Genomic DNA, 13914 nt, shown 5'->3' on the forward strand with positions numbered 1-13914 from the left:
ATCTTGTTTCATTTTTCTGCAAATGGATCTCCAGTTTTGCCAGCACCATTTATTAAACAAACATTCTCTTCCCCTCAAGTGGGTAGTTTTAACAAACAAATTTATTTTCTCACAGTTTAGGAGGCTAGACATCTGAATTCAGGTTTCTGGCTTTAGGGAAGGTTTTCTCTCTGTTTGCTCTAAGGGAAGGCTTTTGTTTTTTTACCATCTTTTCTTCTGTATTTTGTAATTTGCTCTTAAACCTAAATAGTATAACTTTTATTTTAGATATTGTGATTTTCAAATAGAAGTTTCTTTTTACTCTTTCTTTCCAGTTTCCAGTAATCTTTATATTTATATTTTCCTTAAATTCAATAGCATATTTTAATAGCTATATTAGAAGGTTTTGCCTGTTAAATCTATCATTTCTGCATCTGTTTCTATTGATGAATCATTGTTTTGGTTATGGGTCCATTTTTTGCTTCTTCACAAGTTTTACCTACTTTTTATCCACTTCATTTGGGTCAATTCTGACTTACAGTGACCCTATAGGAGAGAGTGGAACTGTTCATAGGGTTTCCATATTCTGTAATATTTTACAGAAGCAGACTGCCTTATCTTTCTCCCACAGAGTGGCTCATGGGTTCACAAGCCTAGTTATTTATAATTGGATACAGGATATTGTGAATGTTATTAAATTTCTAGCTTTTATTTAAAGAGGGTTGAAGGTTTTTCACCTTCATCAAAAGAGGGATGAGGTTGAAATGTATTTAATTACTTATTTGATGTTTCAAGTCTTGTTTTAGAAATTTATTAGAAGAGTTTAGTTTGGTTTCTATGGAAACATTGGATGCTCTTCACTTGGTTTCTTTGCAACTGGAACCTTTTTCAACCCTTTGTGACTTCTCATAGATGTTCATCCTGCAGCTCTCTATAGAATTACTTCTTCTGGTAATTTTTCTTTTCTAAGTATGTGCTTTTTGCCTGATCTTGTGGAATCTTAACCTGTGCATGTATAGCTTAGTATTCAGCAGAGACTCAAGGAGAGATCCATGAGGATTTATGAAGTTCTTGTTATTAAATGCATCCAAATCAGTTCTGACTCACAGAAACCCTATATACAACAGAATGAAACACTGCACAGTTATAGTCTCTTTCTCCTAACCTCAACAAAGTTGCCATATTCTCTTGGAGTTCCCCTTGCTTATACTGGAGTCTAGTAAATTCCTTCAGTTAGAAAGTCATGGTCAATCTTAAAGGATTATGTGAGAAATAATTGGGATGATAAACATGTGAATGTACTCTAAAAAGTTTATAGTTTATGAAACAAAAATCTTTATAAACAGACTAATAAGCAACATCATAATAAATGGAAAAAATATTGAAATTGTCAAGGATTTCATTTTACTTGGATCCACAATCATTACCCATGGAAGCAGCAGATAAGAAATCAAATGACATATTCAACTGGGCAAATCTGATGCAAAAGATGAGTTTAAAGTGTTAAAAAGCAAAGATGTCACTTTGATGACTAAGGTGTGCCTGACCCAAGCCATGGTATTTTCAGTTGTCTCATATGCATGCAAAAATTGGACAGTGTATAGGGAAGACCAAAGAATAATTGATGCATTTGGATTATAGTGTTGGCAAAGAATATTAAATATACCATGGCCTGCCAGAAGAAGGAACAAAATGTCTTGGAACAAGTACTATGAGAATGCTCCTTAAAAGAAGAATGGTGAGACTTCATCTTATGTACTCTGAACATGTTATCAGGAGGGACCTGTCCTTGGAGAAGGACATCATGCTTGGTAAAGTAGAGGGTCAGTGAAAAAGAAGAACATGCTCAACAAGACAGGTTGATACAGTGACTGCAACAATGGGCTTAAGCATGGCAACAACTGTGAGCATGGCACAGGACTGAGCAGTGTTTGGATCTGTTGTATTCAGGGTCACCACCAGTCAGACCTGACTTGATGGCATCTAACCACAACGAAAACCTGCCTTCCCTTTCCAAGATAATTTTATATCAGTTAATATAAAATTACTTTAGCTTTTGACCCTTGCTCGTAGAAAAAAAAAAAAAAAAACAAGAATGCTTTTCATTACTTTCTTTAAAATTACACTTTTATTTTCAAATGACTATTGCAGACACAACCCATAGTGTCTAGTTGAACTTTCTGAATTAGATAAGTTTCTTGTTTCCCAAATCACATTAGATTTTACTGTTTATATGGCTGTATATCAATTTTAGGCCACTATTTCCTTCAGAATGGAATACTGCCCTCACTCATTCATGGAAAAAAAAGTCAATCTTTATATGTGAAACAGTCACACAGATAGACACTGGCATCAGGAAGCACAATGCAATTCTAAAATAGGATGGGTTATCTTAACGACAATTGATTAGCCTGGGTAAAGGATTATTTTAGCTTTATAGAATTACTTGTAATTTTCAAAATGCTTTTGTACATGTAATCTTATCTGTCTCTCAGAACATCTCCATGAGCTGGTAGGTGTGCCAGTCCTGATTCCGAATGGAAACTCTATCCATGTTTAAGACGTCATTTAGAAGTTATTACTTTTCCTAAGAAGACAAGCTGTTTTTCCAAGATTAGGTGTTTTGAAAGTATTTTTTTTTATATTTCCACTTTTTAATTTCATTGAGTTTATAATTTCTGAACATTTTTGTGTCCCAGACCTCAGAAAAAATTTCATTGTGAGCTTTCTGAAAGTTGGCCCAGGAAAATGGACTTCATTATCACAATAATGGCATAGACTGATAGAAGACTTTGCTGAACTTAAATTTTATTTTTTAAAATGTGATGTTTGGTAACAGATGGGAAAAGTGAATCCCATCTTCTTTAGGAAGAGGGTAAAGTTTAATTAGTTTTCCTTTTTTTTTGCAAAAAACTTTCTACATTTCAACTGTAAACTGAAAGAGGAAAATTAGGTGTCTTAAAGCAGGCTGAAAGCAGAGGTGATACCACAGCTGCTCTGGTCTCTGGCAAACCATTCTGAGAGGCTCCAGTTTCATTTGGTTCATACGAAACACATGCTGCTCATTAATTGTACATGTGCTTCAACATATTTTGACAAATCACATCTAAAAATGTTACAGATGTTCCTCATTACTTTAATTGCACTTAGTAACTACCTATACAAAGTGGCTAAAAACTGGCCCCTTCACTATGTAATTAAGAGAACTTTTCAGCTATCAGTCCTATGTGAATTTTGATTCAACTTCAGTTACAGTTATGTGACACAGCTAGTGGGTTAAGCACATTTCACAGGTGATCTATTTGTTAGCTTTTTTTTCCCTGATAATAAAGCCAATTTTTAAAAAACTTGTTTAAATAATTTAATGGCCTGAAATTATTTTGACTATGCTAATGACCTTTAGAGATGTGCTGTTAAACGTCTGACCTGAGATCAGGAAGCATTTCATAAAGTTAAGGTTTGCTAGAAATTAAAGATCTCAGGCCCCACCTTAGTTCTAATGAAGCTGGACTTGCATTTTAACACATTCCCCAGGTGAACTGTGTATACAAAAAAGTTTAAAGAACATTGCTTTAGAAGAGATCTAATACTAAAACTCTCTTTTATGCACATACACACAAATGTACGTACATACCCATAGAACATACACATACATACACACACATAGACACATGTGTGTATATATGTGAGTGTATGTGTGTTCTAGCTTAAGCCTGAAATCTTACGTTCTAAACATTTATTTTATGCAGATATTATATAGAATGGACTGACCTGTAGATTGAACTGTTTATTCTCCTGTCATTTAAGACATTAAAATATAACCTCACTAATGATTTCTGCCTTCCATGAATACAAACATCCATATTAATAAGCACTGGCTTGCCATACATTTTTCACAATTGACACATGACACAAACTAAGGAACTTCCAACTCCAACTTGAATCTTTTGGAGTTTCCATCATTTCTTTTTTCTTCTTTTTGGGGTTTTCTATAAAGTTAATTTATTTATTGCAACAGAAGTGGATTGTATTTATTTATACCTCCTGGTAATGGAAAAACAGGAAGCAAATTTCACACATTTTGAGGGAAGAGTTGTGAGGCTAAAGGATTTAATTTTTTGGGTAATAGATTCCACATTAAAATTACTTACTATGTATGGATGCCTTGCAAAATAATGGATCAATTATATCTTAATATGTGATACAAAATCAAATTTGTATTTATATAGGGACCTCCAAAATCATGCTGCAAAATAATTCATTAAAATTCAATTTATTGGCCATCAAATTTTCTCTATGTCTGTTACAACAGAAATAAGCATGACATAACTCTTTTCTTAAAGTATATAGAATAATTAATACTGTTTAGTTTAATGAAGCTTAATTGTGACAATATGATTTCAGATCATTTAAAACTCAGTAGATTGTCACTATGTAATAAAATGGAGGCATAAAGATTTTCTCAGATTTGAAACATCTGTCTGATTTGCTAATATCTGATTAATCTCTTTGTTTTCAGTTCCACCAAATATATTTCTCAAAAGTCAACCTTGGGAAATGAAATAAAGACCATTTAATATAATCTATTCAAAAGTCTCCATTGGCACCACAGCAGCACATCATTAATTTACAAGCCTGTGACACTTTACAAGTTTTTATTATTGTTTTTATACATCTCTGCTGAAGAAATCCTTCAAAATTATTAATATTTGGTTCAACACATAGCTAATGGACAAATACACTGATACATTTACTATGTATTTGAATATATAATATAGTGGTACAGCTTTGCCTGAAAAATTTATAAGTGTAGGCAGGCTATAAAGATATTCTATAACTTCATATATGCGATGCTCGGTTGAATTTTTTCTTTCATTTCTTCAAACTGAACATCACAATGAAATCTAAATAGCTCTAAGTGTCCCTGAAGAGCTACTGTGCACCATATAAAGGCTGAGTAATCCCTGCCGTGTCAGAGGGTTACTGTTCAGCTGTTCAGGATCATGAGATGATATCTCAGCACTCATAAAACAGAGGATTCAAAACACAGGGGTGGACATGGAAGTACAGATCATTATGACAGTCCTGGAAGTTATCCACAAGAAACGTCAACACCCTGGAGGCCAAAATAACACTACTGAATAAACATTTACAACTTTTGTCCAAAGTTAAATCAAATATGTAGGGAAAATTTATGTTAATGCTAATATAATAATAATGGTATATTTGGCCCATTTCACAAATATGGAGGGCTTCCCAAAACTCTGAGATAGCTTAACCATTTTAAATGTATAATGTTTGTTCTGTACAAAACAGATATTTATCCTGAATTAGTTATTCCTTAAAACTACCCATAAAATGGTCAATACATTTAGTAAGGCACAGTAAGTGTAGCATATAGACATTTCTTTAAGTTTACAAATTTCAATTGAAACGAAAGGGAGGGTAATTTTGGCCCCTGGGATTTGAAACTATCTTCCAGTTGTACCCTTTGGTCTGAATATTTACATGGTGGTTTCTTCCCATTCAAGTTCAACATCACCTATAACATAAAGTAACATGTCACAAAACAGAATTAAGGGTAACAGTTCAAAAGATTTATATGTTTCATGGCAAACTATAGTACAAATAGAAAGTCTGTTACCCTAGCTTGTATTAATAGAAATGAAAAAATTGATACTAATCAAGATCTGCAAACCTTTTCCACATATTAATGATTCTGCTATAGGTGGTAAATTAGTAAATTGGGAATACAACGTCTGTTTACCTTCCATGGCATCCAAAGAGTCCATCTTTTGAAGTGCTGAATAGTTCACAAAACAGATGGGCTGATTACTTCCTTTACTTGATAACAGGTCCAGAATGCACTGGTGTAAAAAGATATACTGTGCCTAGACACCAAGAAAGAGTGGTTAAATAAGTGGATGGGGCAGCAATGTTTCTTATGTTGGGAGCTGTACTGTTACAGTGAAAAATAACATTGAATCTAAAAGTTAGAGGTGCAAATTTACCACTTACATAAATGATTTAGTATTATTTCATACATAAGGTTTTTAAAACTCCTGTGGCATCTTATAGCTTCTAGTTCTTTGCTTCTTAATACTTGTAATCAGAGATCATGTGCTAATATATTTTCTTACTGTAATTATAAAAAGTGGAAATTATGTTATTTACATTTTTGAGTTTCCTTTTTGTACTAGTTCTGATTGAGTGATTTTTCCTTTGACTAGATTTCTTGTTACAATGTTTTTTGCTTTTTTGTTTGTTTCTCTCTCATTAACATAAACTCACCGCCATCTAAGGTTCCTAATCTTTCGAGTTGCTGTTGTCAATTTGATCCCATATAAGTAGTTCTTATAAAGCATAATGTTCAAGGCAGACAATTGTTACTAGTTGAGCTAAACAATTGTTAGGTTTTAAGATGACTTCATAGTTACAGTGACTTTGAAATGCAGATACTAAATTTACTTTAGCATATCTTTACATTACTAGCATATTTAAAATATGTTTAATAATGCCAGTAATAACCTGGACATCTGTCCTACATAACTTCAAGTGTCTTGTCTTTGTTTTTATATACAAGACTGGTGGACATTGAAATACCCAAATATCCAGGTAAGGACAATATCCTAACATTTTATGTGAATATCTGGCCTGAATTTATTACAATCTGGGTTCTTTAAGTTTATTCAATATAATTCAGTAATTTGGTAGCATTTCTGAGTTTGGACTTCCCCAAAGGTAGTTAAAAACTAAATATATATACACAATTTAAATCAGCCTCATTTATATATAAGAAATATGTCTGGCTTTACAGAAATATCACAAAATGTCTAATACATTTAAGTTAGCAAGTGAATTAAACAAAACTTCCTAAAAAATAATCATTTTAAGAGGTTATGCTCCTATCTATCGCTACTGTACATCAGAACCTTTTTGGAACTCTTCTATTGAAAGTGTCTTTAGAAATTATGGTCATTACTTGGTATATCTATTTCTTCATGGATTACAAAATGTTCCTAGAAAATATTTCATCCCTGACAGACAGTTCCATGAGGTGAGAAAGTGATCATATTCATTACTATAGTCACTGCTCTAACTGTGCCTGGCACAGAGTAGATGTGTAATAAATATTTGTTGGCTTATTCTCATTTAATTCTCACAGCTAGCCAATATTTGCCATTTAAGGGCAGTTTTAACTTGGAGATCAGCTAATAAATCATTAGGGATTAAATTCTGTAGGTAAGGTGGGTTATCAAATTCCAGAATTCAATCTGATTTTTTTAAAAGTGAATTTTTATAAAGTAATAAAAACTGTATTGGAGTTGCTAGTAAATTACTATTCAAAATAAGTCCAAGAGTATTTTCAAACATACACCATTCATTGAATAGCATTATTGACAGAAATATACTGCCATTTAATATGTTGTTGTTGTTATGTGCCGTTGAGTCTTTCTTTGAAGAATAACATTCATCTAATTTGTGATTTCTGGTGTTTTAAAGACAATCACACTTGAATTGGAAGTCACCTTTGATATGTGAAGCTTCTGACTATCCTGACCTCATCTTCTCCATTGGAAAGAATGATACGTGGAAACTCTGCCAGCTGAGCATGCTGAGCTCCATGAGTCAGTACTACATTTCAAAGTCCCTCTGCTTGCCATGTCCTGTTGCCAACGGACAGTGTAGTATCATGAGGAGAGTCTCAATCCCAGTTTCTATGCTAGAAAGCCATATTACCTAAGATTTCAACTTTTCTGAATTTCTGTTTGTTCATCTGGGATATCATAAAACCTATGTTGGAATATTTAAAGGACTTTAGGTATGCAAAATGCCTGTGGGAAAAACGTACTCAAAATATGTTAGTGTTTTTTCCCTCTCCCCCTTATAAATTTACACCAATGAACTTCCTGGAGAATATAGGGCAAGAAAAAGGACTAACCCCCATCAACCCTTATTTGAAGAACCAATAGTATCTCAGGATACTGAAAAATATTCTCTCACAAAGGCATTTTAAATCTGTGGCTGCTATGAACTGTTTTTTGATAAAGAGTAAACAGCTCTATGATGTCCTTGGTAGGAGCCATGACCCTGCAATGCCTTTTAGTGGCAGTATTTGCTGAAGTTTCTGCCTTCCCTCTGCTCATAGCTGTGGTAGTATGTGCTAAGATATGAATATTTTTCATAGAAACTAGAATCACTTCCATATACAATAGATGAAAATGGGAAACCACCCTTGTACAAGGCAAGGTTGGTTTGTAAAGACTGGAGCCAAGGCAAAGTCATTTTTCTTTCCCTTTTACCACAGCAAGGACAGTAATGAATAATCTGGAAACTAAGTTGAGTGAAAGAGAGCTTGAGATTATCTCTTCAGGAGGGAAGTAATCAGCATTACCTTGTCAGGCATTCAGTGTGTGCTAGGCACTATGCCAGACACTTATTGTACTAGGCAGATACCTCTTTAGAGTGTTAGAGAACAAAGATCTCTATTGAACACTAAAGTGCACCTGGTGCAAGCTGTGGTATTTTCAATCGTCTTATATGCTTGTGAAAGCTGGACAATGAATAAGGAAGACTGAAGAAGAGCTGATGCCTTTTAATTGTGGTGTTGGCAAAGAATACTGAAAATGCCAAGGACTGCCAGAAGAATGAACAAATCTGTCCTGAAAGAAGTGTAGCCGGAATGCTCCTTAGAAGGAAGAATGGCCAGACTTCGTCTCACCTACTTTGGTCATGTTGTCAGAAGGGACCTTTCTCTGGGGAAGGATATCATGCTTGGTGAAGTAGAGGGTCAGGGAAAAAGGGGAAGACCCTCAACAAGATGGATGGGCACAGTGGTTGCAGTAATGGGCTCAAGTATGGCAATATTTGTGAGGATAGTGCAAGAGCGGGCAATGTTTCATTCTGTTGTAATTGGGATCACTATGAGTTGGAGCTGACTTGACGCCACCTAACAACAACAATAACAAAGTACTATGCTTGGTGCTTTAGATACTTTCCCATATTAAATACTGATAACAAACTTGTATAAGGTATGACATTACTATTTAATACAAGAAACTGCTCAGAGAGATAGAATAAACAAAGTCAGAGAGATAACAGCAGAGCTGGATTTTGGACTCATTTCTTTAGCTCCAGTGCCCATGCTCTTTCCATCCCTCTAAACAACTCCCAAAATTTTGGTATGGTTGCATAAACATCTGTAATGCATGAAGTTCAAAATATATATAGAATACTAACACGTTAAAATAATTACAGACATTCTTGAACACAGTCTTTAAAAAGTTCAGTTCTACAAATGTGTAGAGGATGGCAAGGCATTTTTTCAACTTTTATTATTTGAAGGTTGACTCGGGTCTAGGAAACAGTATCTTGACCAATCTCACCTCCAAACCTACCTAAGAGACCTAACCATTAAGTTTGGCTAGAGCACTTATCTCCAGCATGCATGTGTGCAGCAAGGGAAATGGGAAAGACATATTAGATTTCTATTTATCCTTATTTTTAACTAAAAATAAGAATGAAATTGAGTTGGAATAATGGTTAATTTTTGGATTGATATTAAACCCTCATAAGATCCTTGAATAAAGACCAGCTATATAATTTGCAGGGCCCAGTGCAAAATAAAAATTCAGAGCCCTTCTTCAAAATTGTTAAGAATTTCAATACAGTGACATTGAGCTTTCAACCAAGGACAGGGCCCTTCTGAGCATGTATCACTGCACAGGTTGCATACCTGTGTAACTAGACTTGGTCATGAGTCATATTCCATTTCTGAAGTACTCTGAAAGAAGAGTTATACTTCACTTATTTCAACATATAAAAGTACATATCTGGATTACATTTCCTAGCTTTACCTATCTAAACCTCATAGAACTGAAGGAGCTTCATAAAGATTCCTACAAAGAAACCATGGATTAAAGATGATATTTATCATGCTAGCTAAACAAATAACACGGAAATAGCAGCACTGACATTATTCCTACTCCTAGAACAAGCTGTCTGTAGTCATACTATGAGGTAAAACAATAGCAATATAGTCAAATTTGATATAAAGGTAGTTCTCCTTCTAAATATATATATAAATAATTTAAGATACTCATTTAAAACCATTATCAAAAAGGAAGTATCTTATCTCATGTGTATATTCTTTCTTATGAAAATAGCAAAAAGCAAACCAAACTCACTGCCGTTGAGTCATTTCCAACTCACAGAGACCCCTCCTTGGGTTTCTGAGGTGGTATCTCTACAGAAATAGAATGCCCAATCTGCCTTCTGAGGAGTGGCTGGTAGATTTGAACCACCAGCCTTCTGGTTAGCAGTCAAAATGTCTTAGGCTAATATGAAGCCATCACAATCAGCAAGTTATTCAAAATAGTGCTTATCTGATCTTTTATATCACATTTTTCAATTTCTTAATTTGTATATATTTCAGAAATCAAATAATTATAAGTATCTACATTTTAGAATAAATACATATGCATGGAGATGTTTGTGCAACCATTTTCCTAAAAGGCACATGCAATGAAAAATATTTGGTTACCTCTGGTCCTTAGAATAGTAGTGTTCCACAGTATGGTATTAGAGATTTTAAAGTCAGAAAATCTTCAGGCAAACAGAGTCATGTGTATAAAATGTTTCCAAAAATGCCTTTTATGTATAATGGTCAATGTGCCTTAGCTCTAAGAAATTCTATTTCAAATGATCAGTTTAAACTCTTTTCTCACTTACTTTAGAAAAGAACTGTCTTTTCTCACACCTTTAATATTTATTCTTTTTTTATTTTCTAGGATACATTCTAGAAGACGTTCATATAGAAGATCTGTATGTTTATGGCAAGAAAATCTTTATTTGAATAGTGTGAAAATTGAAAGATGCACATAGAAATATCTTTCATGTTATTTGAGTCTGACTTCTAGTTCTGACACTTACTAATGGTATGACCTTGGAATATAAGTTAACTTCTGGGAACACCTGCTTCCCTATTTGTAAAGCAGGGTCAATAAAACGTACTCTCATGTTTGGTTTTATTGGCTCTGCTTTACAAATAAAGAATTAAGTAATATAATACATGTTAAAAAGTATTGCATTTGGAATCCACCAGACACTTGATAGAGGGTAACTATGTTTTTAATCTCATTATCATTCTGCTGTGTAAATTTTTAATAAAGAAAAATCTAGTTGCATAAATGTGCATGTCTCAAACAAAAATAACAAAACAAAAATCTCTCAGCTAGTTGTCAATATACTATAAGAATCATTATAAGTACTAATATGCAATAGGGACAAATAGGGATATATAAGCAGGTGAAATTAATAGAATTTCATTAAAAATCAATATTTTAAATTGTTTTCCCAATGACAGCTTTTAACAGGTTTATTGAATTAAATTCATTTTCTAAGCTCCCTAGACATGCTAAATGCTAAATACATATCAGTTGTTAGGAATTATTTTCTACATACCTATCAATGTGTTTGGATTGAGCAGCCAATAAGAGGGCAAGTTTGGATGAGCAGCCAATAAGAGGGCTCAGGGATGACTGGTCTTGATATCTCCCACAATCTGCATCAGCTGCCCTTCCAAAGATATTCAAGATGGCTTATAATATAGAAAAAGAGAGCGATTGCTATGCAAATACAGTTTTAAGCTCACATCCAACCAGAATGCTGCCTCTAAGATCCTCCAGTGTAGAAAATGTAGAGGTGATAGAAACCATGTGCAATCTTGGATATCTTACCAGGTTCTGTACCATGCACATTCTTTCACTTCTTAGTTCAGCTACTAGTCCATATATATCAACAAAATCATGGTCATTTATATGCTGTGTTAAATGGTCCAGAGCAATAAAAACTCCAGTTCTTCCAACTCCTGCACTGTAGGAAGATAAAAATTATATGAAAAATTTGAAACAAAGGACTGATTGTTCATGTTGATGGTGATGAAGATAATGAGTTATTACAGCAATAAATTCTGTAGAGATTCTTTTCTTATTTGGACTTTCTTTGGATTTAAATTTTTCACCAAGACTCTGTTTAGAAAAGGTAACACTATTAACATTAAGACTTCATCATTTTTTTTAAAATAGTTGAGTTACCACCTTCTTTCATAATATTTTCAGGGATATAGTTGGAGAAGCAAAGATAATATTAAAAAAAAAAATCTTTGAAAATTTTTAACACTAGAAACTGCATGCTGAACATACCTTCAGGTACCAATATCAAATACCACCAGTGGTGGACTAGTTTCAGCAGAGCTTCCAGATTAAGAGAAACTCAGAAGAAGGAAGGGAGCATCCACTTCTCAAAGAATTGGCCAGGGAAAACCTTATGAATTGCAGTGAAACACTGCCTGATATATTACTGAAAAACTTTATGAATAACCCTGAAATGCTGTCTGATATAGTGCTGAAAAATGAGCCCCTCAGGTCAGAAGGCGCTCAAAATATGACTGGTGAGGAGCTACCTCCTCAAAGTGGAGCTGACCTTAATGATGTAGATGGAGTATAGCTTTCAGGACCTTCATGTGCTGATGTGGAACCACTCAAAATGGGAAGAAACAGTTGCAAATACTCATTAACAATCAGAACTTGGAATGTAAAAACTATGAATTTAGGAACATTGGAAGTTGTCAAAATGAAATGCAACACATAAAAAAATTGATATCCTAGGCATTAGGATATTGATATCCAGGCATTTCATGAGCTGAAATGGACTGGCATTGAACATTTTGAATCAGACAATCATATGGTCTACATGTTGGAAATGACAAATAGAAAAGGAATAGTGTAGTATTCATCTCCAAGAAGAACATTTTAAGATCTATCCTGAATCACAATGCTGTCAGTGATAGGAAAATATTCATATGCCAAATTTATGCACCAACCACTAAAGCCAAAGATGAATAAATTGAAGCTTTTTACCTACTTCTGCAGTCTGAAATTGACCAAACATACAATCAAAATGTATTGAAAATTACTGGTGATTGGAAAGTGAAAGATGGAAACACAGAAGGAGCATTGGCAGTTGGAAAATATGGTCTTGGTGATAGAAATGACACTAGAGACTGCATGACAGAATTTTGCAAAACCAATAACTTATTCATTGCAAATACCTTTTTTCTGCAATATAAATCGTAACTATACATATGAACCTCACCAGATGGAATGCACAGGAATCAGATCAACTACATCTTTGTAAAGAAGCAATGGAGAAGCTCATTATCACAAGTCAAAACAAGTCCAGAAGCTTACTGTGGAACAGATCATTGATTTCTCATATGCAAGTTCAAGTTGAAGCTGAAAAAATCAAAACAACTACCCAAGAGCCAAAATACGACATTGATTATATCCCACCTAAATTTAGAAACCATCTGAATAGATTTTATGCATGGAACACCAATGACTGAAGACTATATGACATCAAGAATACCATCCATGCAGAAAGAAAAAGTCATTAAAAGACAGGAAAGGAAGAAAAAACCAAAATAGATGTCAAGAGACCGAAACTTGCTCTTGAATATACAGTAGCTAAAGTGAATGGAAGAAATGATGAAATAAAAGAGCTGAATGGAAGTTTTCAAAGGGAGGCTCAGGAAGACAAATTAAAGTATCATAATGAAATGTGCAAAACCAAAAGAGAAGAACACCCTCAGAATTTCTCAAGCTGAAAAACTTCAAGCTTCAAACTGAAGATAAAATTCAATCTTCAAATTGAAATATTAAAGGATTCTAATGGCAAAATACTAATGGAATACATAAAGATTGATATCCTCGGCATTAGTGAGCTGAAATGGACTGGTTTTGGCCATTTTGAATCAGACAATCATGTGATCTACTATGCCAGCAATGACAGTTTGAAGAGGAATGGTGTGGCATTCATCATCACAAAGGATGTTTCAAGATGTGTCCTGAAGTACAATGCTATCAGTGATAGGAT

At 34.0% G+C, this 13914-nt stretch overlaps 1 protein-coding gene across 1 annotated transcript in view; it reads right to left on the bottom strand.

Moving 5' to 3' along the window:
• Positions 1–5483: 5483 nt before the first annotated feature.
• The window catches only part of PTPRQ (protein tyrosine phosphatase receptor type Q), a 332616-nt gene continuing 324185 nt past the window's right edge, over positions 5484–13914 (bottom strand). The window contains exons 40-42 of the mRNA XM_007953173.1: positions 11718–11853; positions 5747–5870; positions 5484–5521 (exon numbers count right to left, since the gene is read on the bottom strand). Of these exons, the coding sequence (XP_007951364.1) occupies positions 5484–5521; positions 5747–5870; positions 11718–11853 (298 nt within the window). The remainder of the gene's footprint in view (positions 5522–5746; positions 5871–11717; positions 11854–13914) is intronic.

Source organism: Orycteropus afer, unplaced genomic scaffold, assembly GCF_000298275.1.
Source record: "Orycteropus afer afer isolate SDZICR_OR568_19922 unplaced genomic scaffold, OryAfe1.0 scaffold00375, whole genome shotgun sequence".
In the NCBI taxonomy this organism is placed as follows: domain Eukaryota; kingdom Metazoa; phylum Chordata; class Mammalia; order Tubulidentata; family Orycteropodidae; genus Orycteropus; species Orycteropus afer.